Source organism: Homarus americanus, unplaced genomic scaffold (assembly GCF_018991925.1).
Source record: "Homarus americanus isolate GMGI-L3 unplaced genomic scaffold, GMGI_Hamer_2.0 scaffold48406, whole genome shotgun sequence".
In the NCBI taxonomy this organism is placed as follows: Eukaryota; Metazoa; Arthropoda; class Malacostraca; order Decapoda; family Nephropidae; genus Homarus; species Homarus americanus.
The window spans coordinates 1,917,638-1,940,798 of NW_024753828.1; the positions used below are offsets into that span (position 1 = coordinate 1,917,638).

Here is a 23,161-nt window from a genome sequence, read left to right on the forward strand (position 1 = left end):
TTGTCCTAAGAGAGAGGGTGATGTGCTGTAAAAAGTAGTCTGTGACGACGCAAATGACTTTGTACCGAGTCACCGGGATGTTAAACAAATTTGTGGTCTCTTTTAGGTTTCGCAACGTAGTACAGAAACAACATTAAGCAGGCCGACGTTAAGCGAGGACTTACTGTATTTCATATTTGTTATACAAAAGTAACAATATTTTAATTTGTACAAAGTTCAATAGACATATCTGAAGGCTGAAAATGGCCACCCCTTTCCCGATAATATTTGGTAATATTTAAGTATAAGATGCAAGACTTTTTGGGGGGGGAGGGGTACATCTTAAAGGACAGCAAATAAGGAAACACTATGGTAGGTTTTCTGTGAATCTTAACTTAAACGCAGTATTAAAACCAAAATTTCTATAGTACTTACCGTTGCACAGTAATGCCCTTCTTTTGAGCTATATCTTTCTCCAACTGAAGTATCTGTTTCTGCAGCTTTGTCCCACCATCTGGGAGTAATGACAGATTTGTAGCACCATAAACCATCTGTGGTAGGTAAAATTCATGAATGTTCTTGGTGATGCAACATTAATAAACTTCTCAAAAACATATTACAGTACAGGGTCTTCATTAATCATTATACAGGGTCTGACATAGAAATCCGACTGTTTTGAAGAAGAAAAAGTACCGGTAATGACTTTTTACCTGAATTTATTAACCGAACTGCAGTATTACATTTCAAGGCATTTTATACACAAGATTCACATCTTAAAAATTACATCAGTGAAATGGCATCCTTTGTTATTTACACATTGTTGCAGTTGGAAGTGAAAATTCCCCATTACTCGATGTGTCATTTATAGAGGTATTGCTGCCCTTGTGTTCTGCTTCAACTCAGATACTCCTTGATCAATTGGCATAAACCTTACTCTTAAGGTATACCCAGAGGATTAGTTGCAGGCGTTGACATCGGGAGATCTTACAGGCTGAGTTGCAACCACAGACTCCTTGTTTTTTTTAAAAAAGTCTCCACTACAAATACATTCCAACATTTACTGCACATGATGTGTTCCTAGAGAGAGAGCTTTCAGCACATCAACTTACAATGGGGTCATTATAACACTGCACTGGTATAGTACCGTATTTTATGGCACATAATTTGCACGGCAATATAGGACGCAATCCCCCTTTTAGCAGTACCAGTAAATGTGAGGAATAAATAAAAATAATGCTGCCAATAAATAAAAGCCAAATGAATGTTTAACACAGTCGCCATTTGCATATACAGTAGACCCTCGATAAATTGGACTAATTGGGGCACAGCCCAGTCCGAAAAATTTTAATACAGTATAGTCTCGGTTTACGCGGTCAATTAAACCCGTGGAGGTCCGCGTAAAATGAGAAACGCGTATACGAAATAACAGAACATATGGGATTAATTGAAATAGAGACTGGGCCAACCCCCAGACTACCCTTTTTCCGACACAATACGTACGTTGTAGTGAAAATAACATCTTAATTTCATGATGGTATGCACACACAATTAATATTTAAGAGAAATATCAATAATATTAGGTTTTTTAACACTTATGATGATAGAAGAGATGGTTGGGCACACGGGGATAGGGGGTTGGTTCCGAGGCAGAGGGCAGATTATTGGCCCTCACCTGTATCACTATCCACCAGAGGCTTGCAGAGCCTCTTTGTCAAACCCCTCAAGTCCATATCCTCACTATCACTGACTTGGGCTGGCTGTGGTGGGTGAAGAACTCGGTAATGTTTTGTTGACTGGGCGACCTAGTGCGCACCCTGCCCGAGCCGCTCTGGCCAGGTGCCGCATAAATGACCAAACGCATAAAGGAAATCCACGTGTATCGAGACTACTGTATATGGAGTGGGTGGGGGGGGGGGTGGAGATGCTTTACTTATCTGAACTGCTTAAAAGAAAATCTGTTGTTATGTTATTACTGCACTGCAACAACTAAAGTCTTTAAAGTGTATAACAAGGTTATTAAAACACTGTTACATCAACAATAAAAACCAAATATGAAACAGAACTCCCTGGGTTGAAAATCAGACATGGAAATCTGGTTGTCAACAACTGTTCTCACCGAGATGATGGGTTATTTACTGTAAAGTGCTATATGTAAGTAACCACAGAATATGTCTTATGAATAGAGAGAAAACTGTATACTGTACAGTGCTATAAAGATAAACATAAAAACAAATAAGTGTTGGAGTATATTATATGTGGAAGATGATTATTTATCTGGGAGCAGCTGACAGAAGAGAGGGGGGTAGCATGGGTGGGTGGCTCCCTCCCCCTCTCTCCCACAAAATTTCTTTAACGCTTCTTTATGTGATTCCACCACAATTCTCATATAATTTAGGATCACTTGGTGTCAGGTTGATAAAGTATTATAAAAAACCCAGCTTTCCTGAAAAAAGAATCCCACTCTGAATACCATGAGTAATTGTTTACAGAGATCACACAGCTGATCGGCTTACCACAATGTCTGTCTTCAACACTAAGTAAATTATTACAGTACAGTTGTGTATTTATCATCACTAAATAAATACTATTGCAGTGTAATTATCACCACTCAATAAATACTATTGTAGTGTATTTATCATCACTAAGTAATATTGTATTTGTACAGTATTATGCATCTGCATATAACCTGGTTTATTCATTACCGGGTAATCATTTGTCAAAGCGTACAAGCAGCCAAACTGAGTCATCATAGAACAGTAAATAACGTTTTTAAAAAGGTATCTACATATCAAATACTATACTACAGTGTGTTATGGTGACCCCTGTTGTAAGCTGGTCTACTGAACTAAATATCTCACACAAACGCATCTGAGTAAACCTTCTGATACAGCTTATCCTTTTATTTTCAAGTTATATTACGAATTACACAGTACAGTATTACCCCGCCTAACGCGGTTTCACTTAACGCGTTTTCGCATATACGCGGTGCCTTGCCAGAGCTGAACTTTCACTTAACACGGATTTTTTCCACATACGCGGTGAGGGTCCGGCTCGAGATGCTATTTTTAGATTTTGCCCGCTCACCCAGCCCTTCTCTCCTCTCCTCCTCCTCCCTCCCGCAGGCAAGCGCATAAGGTTGCGCAGTGTGTGTCTTTGTTGCATTATGCGGCGTCATGTATCGGACTGTGTTGGCCATCCTACCCCCTCTGCTAGCTGTATTGGCTTAGTGTGGCTTAAGTATTATGGCGTGACCACCCGGGGAGGAGGGAGGGAGGAGGAGGGAGGGAGGAGGGAGGGAGGAGGAGGAGGAGGCGATGCTTGACCTACTTCTTGACAGTTTGATCCCTCAAGGACACACCGTGTATGGCGCATCCATTGTTCCGTGGAAATGGCTGAAGATACGACGTTCATTAAACTCTACAGGGTGAAGTACCAAATTGTTCAAGATTTGGAGAAAGGAAAACTGACAAGTTGATCTCGTAACGTAAGCGTCCAGCGAATCTCGATTAAATGCGATCAAAGGATGCAGCCAAGATCAAAAGGCATGAAAATCTACAAAGTCTGCAGGTGCTTCATCTATCAGGTATTGCCAGAACAGGGGTGCTGGCAAAAATTAGAAAAATTGCTGCTTGAGAGTTATTTGAATGGATGGTAGCGGCGCAACATGGCGTTGGACTACCGCGCTCAGTGCAGATGCAGCACGTGAGCTATCTTGTAGCAGTGTCACGTGAAACTGAAGATTACAGAGCCCGACCCTTCAATGCTTCACTCTGGTTGGCTGCATAGGTTTAAGAAAGAGGAACAAGATCACCAACATCAACATTGGTGGTGAGGCAGTGCTGACCGTGTGGCTGGACTAGAGATTTTCCTCCGTTTTTCATTGAGATTATGGAGAAGGACAGTACAGTGGCGACCAGGTGTTTTAACATGGACAGATCTGGTCTTTTTCTGGAAAAAGTTACCTTCAAGACTTGTTTGTCCCAGTCTGCCAGCAAGGTAAAGAGTCGGAAGTTGCAGAAGAGCGCATCACCGTCCTGTTTACCACCAATGCCTCCGGTACCTGTAAACCAAGTTATCGATTGATTCACACAGCCCGCAGAAGCATGCGCCTACAGAATATGGACATGAACAAGCAATGTCCACTGGCTAACCTGCGTGGGCGTGGATGTCCTCTTCTCTGTCCCTCTTTTGGTTTTGACAACTGTTTTGTTCGGCGTGAAGAAATTCTCGCGAGCAACAGAATGTTCCTAATATTTTGTTGCTCCTTGACAGCACCTGGACACTGTACTTATGGATAAATCACCCCAAAGTAAAAGTGGTCTTCCTTCCTCCCAACACTCGTCATTAATCCAGCCCATGGACAGGAGTTGATCTGCAATGTGGCTCGCATTACTCTGCAAAGTTCAAGCTCCTGAGCGACTCTACAACACCAAGGATGAAGGTTAATAAGCTGGGTGACTTACCGACAGCGAGAGCAAAAGCGGCGAGGACAAAAGACAAGAGGCGGTGACTCAAGAACTTCTCGTCAAACAATTTTGGAAGAAGTTTAACGTTAAACAAGCTGTAGACTTCTTGGTGGAGGCATGGGATCTGCTTCTGACTATTACTTTCTGATTCAAATCGCGCATGGAGACATGTGTTGCATGGCATGCCAGGTGAGAGGAGGTGAACCTGTGACTGTTGAGGTTCAGACTGTTGCGAGCAGTGGACCTTGCCAGAGAAAGCTGCGCTCAATAATATTACAGCTGAAGGCTTCTCCGAGACCACTGCTTGAAGACATCCTGGAGGTGATCAAAGATCCTGAAGTGACTGCCGACGAGATGTTGGAAGAAGAACACGCCAGTGAGAGGAGGAAGAAAGGTCGTCATTCTCCGAAGAACTAGTTTAAGTCATAGTATTGATATTAAATTAATGCCATAGAGTTTGCCCAGAAAAAATTAAGTCCGTCCTTTCCCGCGACAATAGCGATGAGCTGCAGAAGTCTTCCATACCCGACTGGTGCAGGCTGGGCCGTACATCACGGTGTATCATGACAACATCAAAGCCAACCCGTCAGCAAAGCATAACCCCAGAGTTCTTCATGCAACCCACCGGCCAGCCCAAGCCAGTGATAGTGAAAGTGAAGTTGACTTTGAGGGATTTGTCAGGGAAGCCCTGGCAACTGCCAAAGTGACAGTGATGTTGATTCACCTAGTGAATGATGATTCACCTGAGGGGCCAGTAATCTGCCCTCTGCCTCCGGAACCAGCCTCCATCCCGTATGCCGGCCCATCTCTTCTACTACGTAGTGTTCCACCTAACTTTTAGTTTTCTCTAGGTAACCTTCATTTTTCCTATGTTAACTTTATCTTTCCCTAACCCTAACCTCTTCATATTACTTGTTTTTCATACCATCATAAAGTTAAGATAAATTTTACTACAACATAGTTATGTGTGCGTCCAAAAAGTGGAGTTTGGGGGTCAGGCTGGTTTCTATTGGAATTAATCCCATATGTTCTGTTGTTCATAGCAGCAGTTCGCACTTAGCGGGGACCCTCTGGGTTTCAATTGACCCGCGTTAAGTGGGGAATTTTACTATCTCATCTGGGCTCGAAGTTGCTAAGCAGAAACAGAAAAGTTACTTTTTCTCTCCCTGTTCAGATAAAGAATCATCTGTTATGGTGGACAAACTGGGACAATCTAATCGGTCCCTCTCCCTGGGTTCCACCTCAAACAGGTTTGGTCGTTTGTACGGATGCGTCCAAAATAGGATGGGGATACCATTCTTCAAAAGGGGAATTCAATCAAGGAAAGTGGAGCAACTTCCTTTGGGACAAACACATAAATATAAAAGAATTAGCAGTGGTCCTATTCTTTTTGTCGGCAAACCCAAATTAACAAAACATGACGATCCTGTTTGCCATGGACAACAAAACGGCAGTCTTTTGTCTCAATCATCAAGGGTCAACAAGGTCTTGGCCCCTTCTAAAACTATCAAAAAAATTTTTCAGTATTTGTACAACACAAACACTTTACCTCAAAGCAACTTATATACCGGGAGTGCAAAACAATTGGGCTGATGCGCTGTCCCGTCTCCGGCCAGTATCGACAGAAACAGAATGGTCCCTAAAGGTATCGGAGTTCAAGAGTCTAGTGAAGAAGTTTGGATCTCCACAGATAGATCTGTTTGCCTCCCTAACAAATTACAAGATGCCAATTTACGCATCTCTGGAAAGGTCAAATCTTTTAGGAAATGCCCTCCTCTTAGATTGGAACCTTTGGAATTCAATCTATCTAATCCCACCTGTGAAAATCATGCCCAATGTGGTTCACAAACTCAGATCCTTCCGAGGCAAAGTCCTCTTAATTACACCATATTGGATCCTACAACCTTGGTGCCTGGATCTACTGGACTAGTGCCCGAATCCTCTACAATAGCAACAAGGATGTCTAGACCAGGTACTACATTCTCAGTTCGAGATATCCTTGGCACTTCACGCTTGGAGTTTCTCAAAAAAAGTTTAAATAGGTTGTTGGGTAATTCCAATATAGCTAATCAAGTATTAGCAGGTCATAGACCCCAAACTTCTATTCACTATGAGAAAGCTTGGAATCATTTTCAACAATTTATCAAGTTAACAACTCCGGATTCATTATCGGAAACAGTTGTATTAGAATTTTTAGAATTTCTGTTCAGAGTTAAAGGCCTTCAAGGATCAACAATTGCATCTTATAAATCAGCGTTGGTTGACCCTCTGGCTTGGGGTTTTAATATTACCTTGAACCCAAGGCTTTATCAAATGCTAAGATCGTCCTTTTTCATTCAGAGACCTCCTTTACCCAAGAGAATCCCGCCTTGGTCTCTGGAAAAAGTTACTAATCTTCTTATGGGGCCTAATTACAATATAAATCTGAACAGGGATAAATTACTCCAGAAGGCAGCTTTCCTTATAGCAATAGCAACGGGTATGAGAATCGGTGATCTGATTTCAATTTCCAATAATCCATCATTATTGGTATTTTCTGACAAGGATGTTATCCTTTTTCCTACGGAGATCCTAAGAAAAAATGAAAGGGAAGGTTTCCAAGCTCAACCTATTAGGATAAAACGTCTAATGGATGAAACTAGGGTTCCTCACATATTGTGGCCAGTTAAAAATCTTCAGGAATGGTTCACCAGATTCCCTAATAGAGGCCCTTATGTTTTCTCATCAAGGGATGGTAAGAAATTATCTCCTAGTCAATTGACAAAATCCTTATCTCAATTAGTGAATCAAGCAGACCCTGGCAAGAAATTTTTGGCACATGACACTAGGAAATATGCAGGGTCTGTGGCCTTTCTGCGGCACATGAGTCTCAGTCAGATCAAGGAAATGGGCTTTTGGAGATCTTCAAAAACTTTCAAAGACAGCTATCTTCATCTATCTCTGAGAGATGCTTCAAATGTGGTGGTGCTGGGTTCCCCTCCCCCATCTATTCAATCTCCACTACCAGGACCTTCTTCCTCATTAGAATAAAGTGAGTATATCCTTTTTGAGCAAATTAACATTTTACCTTCTGGTAAATGTTCTTAATTTTGGAAATTTTCAAAATAATTTATAATATAATCAGGACCTCAGTCAGCGGAGCCTTGTATGCAAAGTCACCTCCCTCTCCACCTCCTACTTGGGTATTCTTGCTGAGAGTCGCATTCAGAGCATTGAACAAAAAGCCGTTTTTTTCTAAAAACCAGTTTTTGTGATATAGCTCGAATGCGACGTCCATAACCCACCCATCTCCACCCCTCGAGAGTTGACTTTTAATTACTGCTCTCCCTGAGGCAAGAGATGAGCGCAGTGCGCATGGAGGCTGGTTGAGGGAGGGACTTTCAAAACAGCAATTAAATGCCAGGTAGCGACGTGTCCTCCTAATATTACTTATTAAGTATTTATTAGATGTTTTAATTGCCTGTATGTTGGCCTGGCAAATTGGCTAGGAATTAACATACCTAGGTAGCATTGCTGAGCGTCGCATTCGAGCTATATCACAAAAACTGGTTTTTAGAAGAAAAAAAAAACGGCTTGTCTAGGAAAATCGTTCCCGTAGCCAGAGTTTTCTAAAAAATTCCTGCTTTGGTAATGGTTTTCTGAGGGGCCCATTTTGCGGAAAATTCTGAGAAATTTTTCCCGATCCCCGGAAAATTCCAATAGAGATAGGGGAGTTTTTCCAGGTTTGAGATGAAAATAAAGCGCATTTTCCGGAAATTCCAAGAAAAATTTTCTGGCACACACAAAATTTTGGGGATGGGGGATATTTTTCCGGGTTCAAGACATGATGTAATGGGAAATTTCTGTTACTTCCGAGAAAATTATCCCATTACCCGGAAAATTCCAAAGATGAAGGATTTTTTCTGGCTTTGAGGGAGTCGTCTCATTACCCGGATATCGCTCATTCCCGGAAGTGCTCTGCACCAATTGTTCTGGCTAACAGAGATATCACTTACTGGCATTTGTTCTCTTGCCTTCCCAGCGAACTCGGAGGATGGAATGTAGACTACGTTGGTATTAGTTTTCAAGTGCCCTGAGGTGCCTCGTGTGTGACCCATGTCTTGCTGCCATATAGCAGGGTGGAGAGGACCACTGCTCGATATACGTGTAACTTTGTAGATAATTTCAGCTCCCTACAGATGAAGACACGGTTTTGGAGTCTGCCAAAGGCTTGAGATGCACATCTGATCCGATGCTGAATTTCTTCATCGATGTCTGAGGTGGTGGACAAGTGGGAGCCGAGATATTGGAAGTGAGGAACATTAGAGAGGGTAGTACCATTAAGCTGGATGGATAGTAGAGGTGTGGTTGAACCAGGGGCAGGTTGAAAGAGAATCTGAGTCTTACACACATTCAACTCGAGGCCAAAGTGTGCATATGCATCTGCGTAGGTGTTCAGGATCTCCTGTAGGTCGCGTTCAGTGTGATGTCTGAAGTTCAGTAATGGAAGCTGCCAACACCTTTGTTGAAAAGACCCTTCATCCGGCACTCGATGTCCACCCCGCCGGCTAAATTGGCACTGGCACGAGTAAGGAAGGCAGCCAAGTAAATGGAAAAGAGAGTTGGTGCCAGTACACATCCTTGTTTTACCTATTTGAATGGGAAAGAATTCTGACTGGGTGCAGTTGTGCAGGACAATGCTGTTCATGCCATCTTGCAGTTGCCTCACAATGGCAATGAATTTTGGTGGGCAGCCAGAACAACTGAGGGTCTGCCAGAGGGCTTCCCTGTTGACCGAGCCAAAGGGCTTAGTAAGGTCAATGAAGGCCATGTACAGGTCATGATGCTGTTCTCTGCACTTTTCCTGTATCTGGCGGGCAGCAAAGATATTGTCAGTGGTGCCACACGATGGTCTGAAGCCACATTGAGATTCCAGAAGAAAGTTTTCTGCCTCAGGAAGTAGCCTGTTTAGGAGGACTCTGGTGATAATCTTACCAGCTACAGACAGCAGTGAGGTCCCGTGGTAGTTACCATAGTCTGACCGGTCTCCCTTATTTTAATAAATATTGACAATCAAGGAGTCTTTAAAGATCTCGGGGAGGATTTCCTCCTTTTCTCATATATTCTCCAGGAGAAAGTGGAAGCGGCTGGTAAGCAGAGGTCTTCCTGCTTTATACACCTCGGCTGGGATTCCATCAGATCCTGTGGCTTTGTTACTTTTCATCTGCTTGATGACAATAGCTACCTCATTCAGGGATGGAGGATAGCTGAGGTGGGTAAGCTGTGGGTGCTGAGGAACCTGCAAGGTAGTCAGGACATCCACATTAGTTTTTCGGTTGAGAGTTAACATGTCTTAAATTAGAGTTACCGTCGGATCAGCGGAGGGGGGCCACGCCACGAGTAGTTGGGCCATATATTGTTTTACCGGAATTGAAATATTCATGCACCTTCTGTTGATCAGCAATTTTTTGCATTTCACACACTATATTTTACCATCAATCGTTCATTAGTTTGCAAAGTTTGAGTTGGACCGTTGCTTTCTTCTCGTGGAATATATCAGCTTTGGTTCGAGACTTAGGATTGTTCTGCCAGTCAGTGAGTGCAGCACATTCCCTATTGAAGAGTACTTCAATTTCCAGGTTGTTTTCATCAAACCAATCCTGGTGTTTTCTTTTGATCTGGCTGAGGGTCTCGTTGCAGGTTTTTGTGATGACAGCTTTGATGAAACCTCATTTGGCACTGGTATTTTGGTTGTTTGTCGTTGTATTCTTTATCAGACCCTCATGAGCTTCTCTCTGAAAGGAAGTGCTACCGCTAGATCCTCCATTCGCTTGGTGTTAAAGCCTCTTCTGGGGGCTTGTTGCCTTCGCTGTTTTGGGGCGACATGAAGGGCGAGTTTGGCTCTGACAAGCCGATTATCTGTGTCACAGTGGTCCGAGATGGCTCGGGCGATCTCTTTCTCTGACAATGATGTAGTCAATGAAATGCCCATGTTTGGATCGTGGGTGTTGCCAATTACCTTTGAGCTTGCCGGCCTACTTAAACAAGGTGTTGTTGATAGTGAGGTTGTGATCAGCACTCCTGCTGAGGAGGAGTAGGCCATTGGGATTACACTTGCCTACTCAGTTTCTTTCTATGATTTCCTGCCATATATCTCTGCTAACTCTGGCATTGAAGTCATCTAGGAGCAGAACCTTATCTTCTCTGAGGATAGAGGTTAGCACTGTCAAGGTCAGCATAAAAGTCCTCCTTTGCATCCAGTGTTGGGCATATGCACTGATGATGAAGGCATGACTCGAGTGATTCAGTGGGACTCAGAGCACCATGAGGCACTAGTTGATCCCAACAGGCATTTCAGTTAGCCTGTGTAGGATGGATTGGCAAAGCCAACTCCATGAATGAGGACCCTCTCCACAGCAGGCTTACTCTTCCAGAAGAAGGTATAGTCAGACCCCATTTTGTGAGTCGACCCTTGTCTCGTAGCCGGGACTCACTAATGGCTGCTATGTCAATGTCATACCTAGCCAGCTCTTTTGCCACAACTTTTGGTTCTTTCAAGATGCTCATTTGTGCCAGTATCCAGTAGGGTCCTGACACTCCTTGCAGCAACCATAAGAGGTTGCATAGTTTGTATTTGCTTTGATCTGTGGTTATGATTGTGTTTTCGACCACTGAAGATGACCTTACTGAGGGCGGTTACCCAGTCAGGTTGATTATATTAGGCAGGCTATGTTTAGGGCACCTTTTCTAGCCAGTTCCCTATGTGAGGTGAGCAGAGTGGCTCCTGGAAAGTGCTGCTCAGCTGTACAGACAGGACCAGATTGCACTGTCGAGGAAGTGAGTTAAAACTGTGTTGAGAGCCCAGCCGTGCTCCCAGACTCCTTCCCTCAACATGACATCACTGCATACACACAGCATAACACAGTCACACACCTATAAGTCAGCTGGGTGACTGCCTGGCTAAACTGTGACAAGTCACCCAGAGGATGGTTTGAGTGTGGAAGGAACTATTCTTTGTACATATAATATGTACTACTGTATTTTATGATATGCTATACAGTCAACCCTCACTTTACGCGGTTAATGTAACCCACAGGGTACCGCGGAAAGTGAGAAACGCGTAAAGTGAATAACATAACATATGGGATTAAATGAAACAGAGACCAGCTGACCCCCAAACTCCACTTTTTCCAACACAATACCTATGTCCTAGTAAAAATAACATCTTAATTTTATGATGGTACATGCACACAATTAATACTTAAGAGAAATAGAGAAATACAGTCGCCAAGTTAATGTCCATTCAAATAATGGACTCAACTCCCTCCCCCTCTTCTCACACTACACTCCTGGCTCTTCCCTCTGAGAAATTTTGGGGGGAAAACCAGGTATAGTAATAAAAATTACCTCAAACTAAAGTTAGGACAATATAATTGACATTGCTGGATTCCTTGTAAGACCAGGAATATTTTGAATACAAATGTCATATATTTTGCATCCGATGGGTCAAGCAGCACCTACGGGCTAAAATGTTCTTTGCTCTGTTTTGGGAATGTTTCTTAGAGAAGCTTCTTGGAGGCTTCTTAACCCAGAACCCCAAAAATTTTGGTCAGAATCTTCCGAAATCCGGATTTACCGGGTCCGGATATTCGAGGGTTTACTGTATTAGATAAACTTAAAAGCAGCATTAATGCGTCAGAGGTTGGCCGTGCGTTTGAAGTTAACGAGTCAAATGTTTGTTCCATGAAGATGAAAGGCAAGGAAATTAGAAGTAGTGTTGCTAATAGTGCACCACACAGTGCTAAAGTTACACATCAGATACGTGATAAAGGGATGGAGAAGATGGAGAAGGCCTTATGTGCATGGATTGAGGACATGAGTAAGGAGTGCCAAAAATTTTACATATGATTTACGACTATGACCCACCAATGAAATTAAGCATAAAAATGAAGTGGAATATTGTGAATGTTTTACAACCTTAACAAGAAATCAATAAGGACCATGTGAGGCAGGCAGCAAACAATGCGTCTCCGCTATTACAATCCAGCTGACTTCCCAAACATCACACCACATTTACTTGCATTTCATTTAATTTATTTTGATTAACACAACACAACTGTATAAAGTAACTGTACATACCTTAGTAGTATTTAGAGGACTTAAATAGTATTTTTTTTCTAATTTTATTTATATTTTAATATATGGTACCCTATAATATTAAAGATGGGGTATTAAAGACTGTTATTCGCAAAAGTCTACATTCGTGGGTTTCCCAGGAACCTATCCCTCGTGAATGTTGAGGTACTAATGTAATTGGCAACTCAATCCGAATGTATTTGTCTCAAGACCCATGTTTCATGGTGAGTTACCCACCAGATATTGTGAGGGATGCATGTCCTTTGACTTTTCTTATGATCCACCTCACTGTTCATCTAGAGTTGCTTGATTTAAGTGGGATTGATAGAGTATCGGATGACGAAGACAATGATGGGAAGAAACAGAACCCAGATGATGCCAAGTTTGTTGAGGCGGTGACAATATTGATAGGCCTACAGACTGGTGCTCGCTCCCTCCCCTCCCCACCCATTCAGCCACTGTGACCCACGACACCAAGATATGAAGACTTGGTGCACCCTAGCAAAGGGGAGTAGGGGTTAAGAACAAGCCTGGTCATCATCACATTTCCTCTTTGAGGCTAAGGGGACTCTTGAAGGTGAAGTGGAGACATCAATCTGACTCCCACACAGCCTCTGTGGAATCAAGCTTCACTTCCAAACACATCGGTTTTCCTGGGTGCCTTAGCTTTCCCAGACATACTGAAAGTTACATTGCTCACATCACAGCCACAGAGACAAGGCACTTAAAAAAAAAAAGAGAACGGTGATAACATTATTGCGGCCGACAATAACCACATCATGTTGACATTAACAGATACAAAGTACTTTACAGTCACAAAAAACATAGTAAAAATCACTTCAGTCACCAAAACAGGGTACTAGTGTTATCTCAATTAGCCAGAACAACTGGTACAGAGCACTTCCAGGAATGAGAGATTTCCAGGTAAGGAGACAACTCTCTCAAAACAAAACAAAAACCCCTCATCCCCGAAATTTTCTCGCACGTTCCAGAAATTGCACATTAAATATCTCTCAAACCCGGAAAGAAATCCCCCATCCCCGGAATTTTACAGACTGATGCATTATTTCATCTCTCAAACCCAGTCGTAAGTCGAAAATAATACATAGAAATTCTAAAATGAAATACAGTACAGTACAGTAAAAGTAATCAATAATGAAAATGAATAAAGTGTTCCTGTGCACTTAGATTTAATGTAGTTAGTTGAATGCACACACACTACATGTCTGCTGTTCAACACCTCAGCTCACATGATCTACGTGACCTCCGCTGTAAACATTAATCTGTATGTTCACTGTATGTTCCTTTACCTTTCTCTAATGAAGGCTTTTGTTAAACCACCAATGTATGTAATAAGTCATTTATGTCCAATGTATATTTTCAGCCTTCGGGCTGCAGAACCTTTTCAATAAATTATTAATATTAATATTAATATTAATAATTATTATTATTATTATTTCAATAATTAATATTATTATTATTATTATTATTATTATTATTATTATTGTTATTGTTATTATTATTGTTGTTATTGTTATTGTTATTATTATTATTATTATTATTATTATTAATATTAATATTAATATTAATATTATTATTATTATTATTAATTATTATTATTATTATTATTATTTCAATAATTTTTTAAATACAGTCAAGCGCCAGTTACCGTCCTAGATACATTCTTGGAAACGTGATGTTAACCGAAATGGACGTTGTCCGAAATTACATAAACCTATCGGATTTATCCTAATGGAGGTTCAAGGCACCCAACCCCAAGTTTCCCATTTTACAACCCTTTATACCCACTAAATATATATATATATATATATATATATATGGTAAATATCATAAACACACATAGGCATGGCTAGGTTTATTACAAAGTGATGAAAAGGATACTGTAAAGTGGGTAGTCCACAAAACATGTAGCTATGTCTCTTTATTTGAGTGCCCCGTCAAAGAAGTCCGTTTTCTCTCATTTCAGGACGCCTGAGTCGTCCGTTTTCTCTTAATTTTAGAGTGCAGTACACCAGATACTTCTTTATTCCATAGTAATGACACAGAATTTGAAATTGCAACCCCTTGTTGAGGCAACTAGATATGTCTGATTACAGCAAATGTGTTTTTGTCAATTTGTGGGTGAAAGATTTTATCCTCAATAGATGTAGGTTGACATCACACCTGGAGGCAAATGCCTAAGGAAGGAAGGATATTCCTTTAACACATAATATCTGGCCAGTATGGGGAGGATCATCGTGTCTCCGTCAGGGGGTCGTGGAGTGGTGGTCCAGCATGCGTCACTTTTTTGGGGGGGGGGGCACGGACGTATATGCGATCGGACGTTGTTCGGTTGGACGTTAACCGGCGCATGACTGTAAACATGGAGACTACAATAATTGGATGACGCAGAGGAGGAGACAGGGCTGGGTGAGTCATCAAGTTCGCTTTCTTCAGACAGGCTAACATACTTGCTTGTTGAAGGTACTGGATCATCTTTGGGGAGTGAAGAGAATTGCTCCGCTATTTGCAATTGCGATAATCTCAACAAGTTTCATGCCCGTAACCTTTGCAATAAGTGAGGCAGCCCTGTACTACAGGGCTGCCTCATAATCAACACCGGTTGATTAGGAGTTGTTGATAATTTTTATAATGGCTGGGACTGGGCTGTTCTAACAGCAAGTGTTTGTGTGTGTGTCTACACACAGACATACAATGCAGGTTAAAGAAATAATTGTTCAAAGGGCAAACACTAAAGGGAATATGCATTTCTTTGTACTGTATACAAGTAATAATGTAACCCCCCCGGCCGTCAGCAAATGTTATTCATGGATTTGGCTATCCGCGGCCATTTTGAGAACCTAGCCCCCACGAATTTGAAGGGCATGCTGTACAGTATTATACTCAGTGTTTACTGCCCTGCCATTTGAGCCTGTTGTTTGCTCTCCGTGTTTTGATGTTATCCTTAGTTAATGATACAGTAGTTTAGCTTAACTGGGTTTTTCAGGAATGTAACCTGACTGTTAAACAAGGGATACCTGTATAACAGAAAAAGGGTTCCAAAAGTGAAGAAAAGAACATTCACATACCATGACTTCATCAGCTCCCCATTATTCTGATATATGGTAGTAAGGGAGATATGTGTGATACGAGGATTACACCATAAAATGATTACAAAAAACATACTCTGTCATTTCTTTTGAGTCTGATTGCTGACAACAATAATTGAGATTTTCTTCCATACAGATAAAGGTAACGCAGTACAGTATAGTCTCGATTTACGAGGATTTGGTTTACGCGTTTGGTCATTTACGCGGCACCTTGCCAGACTGACAATTTTTATTTACACGGTTCATTCCATCATTTACGCGGGAAGCGGCGCGGGCAGGGTGCTCACAAGGTCACCCAGTCAACAGAACATTACCGAGTTCTTCACCCGCCACCGCCGACCCAAGTCAGTGATAGTGAGGATATGGACTTTGAGGGGTTTGACAAAGAGACCCTGCAAGCCTCTGTGGTGGATAGTGATACAATTGATACAGGTGATACAGGTGAGGGCCAATAATCTGCCCTCTGCCTCGGAACCAACCCCCCATCCCTGTGTGCCCAGCCATCTTTTCTACCAACGTAAGTGTTAAAAAACCTAATGTTATTTATATTTCTCTTAAATATTAATTGTGTGCACATACCATCTTAAAATTAAGATGTTATTTTTACTACAACGTAGGTATTGTGTAGGAAAAAGTGTAGTTTGGGGGTCGGCCAATCTCTATTTCAATTAATCCCATAATTATGTTCCGTTATTTCGTTTACGCGGACCTCCACGGGTTCAATTGACCGCGTAAATGAAGACTATACTGTACGTAAGTGTTCCGAGACAATAAAGAGGAAATTACCTTTTTATGTTGCAACTTTATTTCCAACTCATTTATGGAATGAAATGAAGGAGAGCGGGAGCTTTTACTTGAAACAACTGAAGTGGAAGACATCTCTGGACTGGAAACACTCTGTGCAGATACATCACTACCAGAAGAGGCAAGAGAAATATCAGACTGTACATTGGGGCTACCATGACCACTTGACATACTCTGGAAAAAAAAATAATTATATACAGTACAGGGGTGTATATAATAATGTATCAAGCATTTATATTCTATTTCTCTAAAACTATAAAACACTTCTTTGATAAGTTTTTATCCATTTGAAAATACAAAAAAAAATTACAACAAATATATAGAAGTGGAATTGACTTTTCACATAACAATACAGTACAGTGTATGCACATTGCTGCAAAAGTTTGCAAAATGGTAAGGAAAAAAATTCAAAACAATATAGACAAAATACCTGTATACTCTCCACACTAAGGTTAGACAAAGCCTCTTCCAACTCATCTATTTGCAATTTGAGCTTGGCACCCTTGTCTGGTAGAGCCGATATATTGGCAGTACGCATCACAAGCTATGGAAAATATAACAAAGCATTTACAGTTAACATTCTAGCGGAGTTGGAAATTATCATTCAATCTTACCAACATGAATTATTTTTTGACAAGATGAACACATGAAAAAGTAATACAAAAATAAAAGTAGAAAAAACTGAGAAAGCAACGAAACAGATACTCCTGCCTGCAAATAAAGTGTACTGTACATGTACTGCCTACTGAGATAGTCCAGCCAAGAAGAGACGAAATACAGTACAGTGGTCCCACGGTTAACGAACACAATTTGTTCCACAGAGTCGTTCGTTAATCAAAAATTTCGTTAACCGAATCCATTATTTCAATGGGATATTAGGTAACTGGTTCCAGCTCACAGAAAAGTCCATACAAAGTAAAGCCAAAAAATGCATAGTCAGAAACAACTAAAATTCCCCTAAATCAGGGCTGTAGGGGGGCTGAGAGACCTGGGTGATGCGATATTTTGCCAAAAAACCCTGCATAAGACATTAAGAATGGGCAGGTGCGTTGTCATGATGAAGCTGCCAGTCACCACTTGCCCACAGCTGCGGTTGTTTTCTTCTTATCGCATCCCTCAGCCGGCAAAAAACTTCGATGTAGTACTCCTTCGTTATTGTTTGGCCTGGACGAGATTAAGGAGAATGCAACAAGACAGCTCAAGATCCCGAAAGAGGACTTTGCAGACTGTTTTGAAAAGTGGAAGGGATGCTGGGAGAAGTGTGTGAGGTCCCAAGGGGAGTGCTTTGAAGGGAACTAAGGCGCCATTGTCCTAGGTAAGCAATATTTTTTTAAGCTTAAAATGTCGACTTATACGCCACAATTTACGGCACTGTAATTGCTTCGATAACCGTTCATTCACTATCCAACGACATTTCGCAGTCCCTATTGCCCATTTTCTAAATATACGGGACAGTAAATCCAAGAGGCATCACGAACATCAGGTTTTTGAAGTGACCCAAGAAATGGATTCATCATATGAGGCGCTCAGAATTACAAGGGGGTAAAGAGCCACCGTGGGCAAAATGCATTTTTTGATGGATATCACTATTTTCACCCTTCCTCTACATGTTGGATGTAACCCCCAAGGTAGACTAGAAATATGGTTGAAAGTCTTTCAAAAATAGGGTGTCATTTCGCCTCAGGCGGGAGCTACGTATCTGGCTGTGTGTTCAGTAAGTAAAGGTGGTCACATCCCGTTCAGAGTGAGAGGAGCAATTTTTAGAGAGGGCAGAGAAAGACTTTGAACAGTACATGATTGATTATGACGAGGCCATTAAAGTTATACGCACTCCTCAGGATTTACGTAATTTCAAGTTACTACGATCATCAAGGTTAATAAAACGAAGGAACTATACAAAGTAAGATTGTAATACTATAGTGGTCCCTCGGTTAACGAACACAATTCGTTACAGTCGTTCGTTACCCGAATCCATTGTTTCAATAGGATATTGGGAAACTGGTTCCAGCTCACAGAAAAGTACAGTGACCCCTCGTTTAACGAACACCTCGGTTAACGTAATTTCGATTAACGAACTGCCTTCCATAAGGATCTTCAATTCGGTTAACGAAAAAAAATTCGGTTAACGAAGTTCTTACGAACCGACCTCAACATGTTTTCGCTTGCACTAACCGGGCAACCAGCTTTAGTATCAGTCCGCCAATACATTAATCGGTTCTAGGGCTTAAATTCCTTACTATTTTAGTAAATATCAAGAAGTTTATACTATTCAATAATTTTAAAAGTTTAATATTCAATTTTTTAGTCATTTTAACAATTATTGAACATAATTGAAGGTAAAGTGACTAGTTTAATGAGCGGCATCCAGCCTCTCAACACAGCAAACAGGAGTTAGACTCTCTCTGTTTTCACTGGAGGTAACATCTTGCTTGAGACTCTTCAACTAAACGCTTTTTTCTGTGTTTCCAAGCAAATTATTGGTCATTTTGAAATTTATTTTACATATTGACAATATATAGCGCAGTGCAGTGTTATTTTAAAGAAAATATTCTTTATTTACAGCTAGTTTAACTTTTAAAAACACGTGTTGACATTGTTTGAATCCAGCATGGGGCCTAAGAGATCAAAAAAAGCAATTTCAATCCAAATCAAGCAGGAAATAATAAAAAAACATGAACAAGGCATTAAATCAAATGCGCTATGCAAAGAATATGGCATGTCGGCATCAACTGTGTCGACAATTCTTGCACAAAAAGACAAATTTAAAGAAGTGAACGTGAGACAAATCTACAAGTGTTTAAAAGTAGATCCCTAATCGTAGAAACTGACAGGTTACTTATCATCTGGATTAGGGAAAAACAGATGAAAGGTGATTCAGTTTCTGGTGATTTCATTTGTGAAAGAGCCAGGGAGATTTATGAACATTTAAAGGCAGATCAACCTGGTTCTTCAGGAACAGAATTTGAAGATTTTCGGGCTAGCAAAGGCTGGTTCGAAAAATTTAAGAAAAGAAGTGACATTTTAAGTGTTGTTAGGCATGCTGAAGCTGCTAGTGCTGATAAAGAAGGGGCAGCAAAGTTTTTAGTTGAATTTAAAAAACTGATGGAAGAAGAAAATTATCTTCCACAGCAAGTGTTCAATGTGGACGAAACTGGGCTGTTCTGGAAAAAGATGCCCAAAAGAACATTCATCACCAAAGATGAAGCCTCTTTACCTGGGCATAAACCCATGAAAGACCGTCTCACTCTATTGCTTGGTGCCAATGCTTCAGGGGATTTCCGACTGAAGCCTATGCTTGTCTATCACTCTGAAAACCCCAGGGTGTTCAAGCAACAGAAAGTGGTAAGAACAAAACTTGGAGTTTATTGGAAGTCCAACTGTAAGGCATGGGTGACAAGACACCTCTTTAATGAATAGGCTGTTGATGTGTTTTGCCCTTCTGTCAAGAGATACCTAACCACCAATAAACTCCCTTTAAAGGTTCTTCTCCTCATGGATAATGCTCCTGGTCATGACCCTGACCTTGCCAGCAATTTGACTTTGTGAAAGTGTTGTTTTTGCCTCCAAACACTACATCAATCATACAGCCAATGGACCAGAATGTAATCAGCAACTTCAAGAAGTTGTACATGAAGAAAATGTTTAGGAGGTGTCATCAGGCAACTTCCACTGATCCTGAACTAACACAAACAGTTCTGGAAGACACAATTCAACGTCCTGGAGGCTGTAAAATTGATTGTGTCATCATGGCAAGAAGTCTCCACTAGAACCCTCAATTCTTCATGGAAAGCACTGTGGCCATCAGTAGTCCATGATTTTGAGGGATTTGAGGAAGAAACAGAGTTGGACCAGGAGATTGTGTCCATTGGTCAGTCAATGGGCCTTGAAGTGGAGGAGAAGGATGTGGAAGAGCTTGTGATGTCTCATGAGGAGGAACTTACTCCTGAAGACTTGAAGCAACTGGATGAGATGTTACGGGTAGAGGCTGACAGTGGTGAGGAGGAAATTGAAAGTGATGACCATATGTCAGCTAAACAGTTGAAAGATGTGATTTACTACTGGGAGAAGTTCAGGGAACTGGCTTCAAAGCACCCAGAAGTGGAAAAAACTGAACTAGCTTTGTGTCATGTTGAGGACTCCGTGGTCTCCTTCTTTAAACACAAGTTAATGGTGAGGAGGACAGGTGTCCCACATACCACAATTGACACTTTCTTCAGTAAAAGGCAGAGGGAACAAGATGCTGGCCCTCAGCCTTCCACTTCAAGAAGGAGAGAGGATGATGCTAGCCCTCAGCCTTCCACTTCAAGAAGGAGAGAGGATGTTCATGGTGGAGAATCTGTCAGTCCAGCGGTTCTTGACATTTTCATGGAAGGTGACTCACCTTCCAAGAAGCAGTAAAATGCTTCTCCTCCACCTCCACTTCCTTCTCTTCTCCCTTCTCCTCCTCCACCTCCCACTTCAAATGCACATCATCATCATCCAGGAGCCTTCTACATACACACCTCAAAGTAAGTAAATTTTTCTACCATTTTTGTTGAAGTTAGGAAATTTTCGGTGAGCTGGAACCAATTACCCAAAAACCCATTGAAACAATGGTTTCGGTTAACGAACGTTTCGGTTAACGAACGACCTTCTGGAACGGATTGAATTCGTTAATGGAGGGGTCACTGTACATACAAAGTAAAAAAAATGCAGTAAAGTACACTTACTTTGAGGTGTGTATGTAGAAGGTTCCTGGTTGATGATAATGATGGGAATTAGAAGTGGGGGTGGAGGAGAAGGGAGAAGAGAAGGAAGTGGGGATGGAGAAGAAATCACCTTTCAGGGTACCCATGCTTGATGCCGTCATTTCACTAATAAAATTTTAAGTTCATTTGGTGTAATTCAAGATTATTTTATTAAAATCAACACTGCACTATGATATATATTAACAATATGTTAACTAAATTTCAGAATGACCAATAATTTCAATGTAAAAATATTCAATACACCAACAAAATAGATGTTCACTCCACTGTCAACAAAGCCAGACTGACGCCTGGTGGCTGAGTCAAGCGGCTGATGGGCACACAAAAAACTAGTTCCCTGTACTGCATATATTATCAATATGTTAACTAAATTTTAAAATGACTAATAATTTTAATATATAAAAAATGCAAAAATATTAAAGAGCACAACTTTCTGGATATTTACTCCACTGGAAACGAATGTAAACATAGAACAGATTACTGAATTGGCAGACTAGCCCATCAGCTGATCAACTGATGCTCACAACAATACAGTACATGTTTTACGTAAGGATTTCGTTAATCGAAGTTTTGTTCGTTAACTGAATTGAAGATACTTATGGGAGGTAATTCGTTAACCGAAATTTCGTTAATCGAACCGTTCGTTAACCGAGGGACCACTATATTATCATAATAATGTTTTTACCAAAGATTATGCAAACTTTCTCCGCCTTTGTATTCGTAGTATGTTACTTACGTTGGGGGGAGGAGAGGTTAATGGTGGAGGGGAATGAGTGTAGTGGTGTTTCCTTATTATTACTCACTATTATACTCAACAATATTATAAATCTTTGGCTAATAATAGGGACAGAAAGATAAATACTAATAGGCAAATGAGTTTTTTATTATTTTCTATTTCATTTTAGGGGGAGTTTGGGGGGTTTATGGGGGAGGGGGATAAGATGAGTGTTGTTTCCAGTGATCATTAACTTGTTTTACAGTATTAGCCCACAAAAATAAGAAAATTTTGCAGAAAAATGCAATTATTGTTGGTTTGAAGCTCAAACAACTGTACATCACGGGTAGTTATTCTCATTCAACTCGCGATAAAATAATAACTATTCACAGTAATAACTTCCAGTTTTCACAGTTCGTTAGGAGAGGAATTCAGCTGCATGATAAAAAAAAACTCTAGCTTAAAAAACAACAAAATTATGGTTGTTTGAGCTTAGAAAAACTTTAAACTCTTTATTTTCCGCTTTTTAACTTTGATGCTTCACCCCCATATAAAATGAAGCGCCTCATATCTGATATTTAAGTTTGACAAATTCATTTGTCAGGTTACTTCGGATGTTCAGGATTCCTCTTCAGACTTACTGCACTAAGTGTTTACAAAATATGGGTATATAAGATTTCGTTATGAGGGCATGCCTGTACAGTACATTCCTATCAAACATATGATGTTGAAGTAGCATATTAAGTTAGCGGATATATTGCACTGGTGGCTGTCATACCGTGTTGGTGGCTGTCACAATGTACTGTGTTGGTGGCCGTCACAATGTATTGTACTGTGTTGGTGGCTGTTACAATGTACTGTGTTGGTGGCCATCACAATGTACTGTGTTGGTGGCTGTCACAATGTACTGTGTTGGTGGCTGTCACAATGTACTGTGTTGGTGGCTGTCACAATGTACTGTGTTGGTGGCCGTCACAATGTACTGTGTTGGTGGCTGTTACAATGCCTGTGTTGGTGGGTGTCACAATGTACTGTGTTGGTGGAGTGTCTAATGTACTGTGTTGGTGGCTATCACAATGTACTGTGTTGAGTGGCTGTCACAATGTACTGTGTTGGTGGCTGTCACAATGTATATGTTGGTGGCTGTCACAATATACTGTGTTGGTGGCCGTCACAATGTGTTGGTCACAATACTGTTGCGGTCGTCAATGTACTGTGTTGGTG

General features: G+C 41.0%; 1 protein-coding gene across 2 annotated transcripts in view; it reads right to left on the minus strand.

Annotated features, from left to right (window-relative positions):
- Positions 1-23,161, minus strand: part of LOC121855477 (transcription termination factor 2-like) — a 151,112-nt gene that overhangs the window by 96,725 nt on the left and 31,226 nt on the right. For both annotated transcript variants that reach the window (XM_042350446.1, XM_042350447.1), the window contains 3 exons: positions 16,905-17,018; positions 16,457-16,648; positions 415-530 (listed from right to left, as the gene is read on the minus strand). In XM_042350446.1, the coding sequence (XP_042206380.1) occupies positions 415-530; positions 16,457-16,648; positions 16,905-17,018 (422 nt within the window). The remainder of the gene's footprint in view (positions 1-414; positions 531-16,456; positions 16,649-16,904; positions 17,019-23,161) is intronic.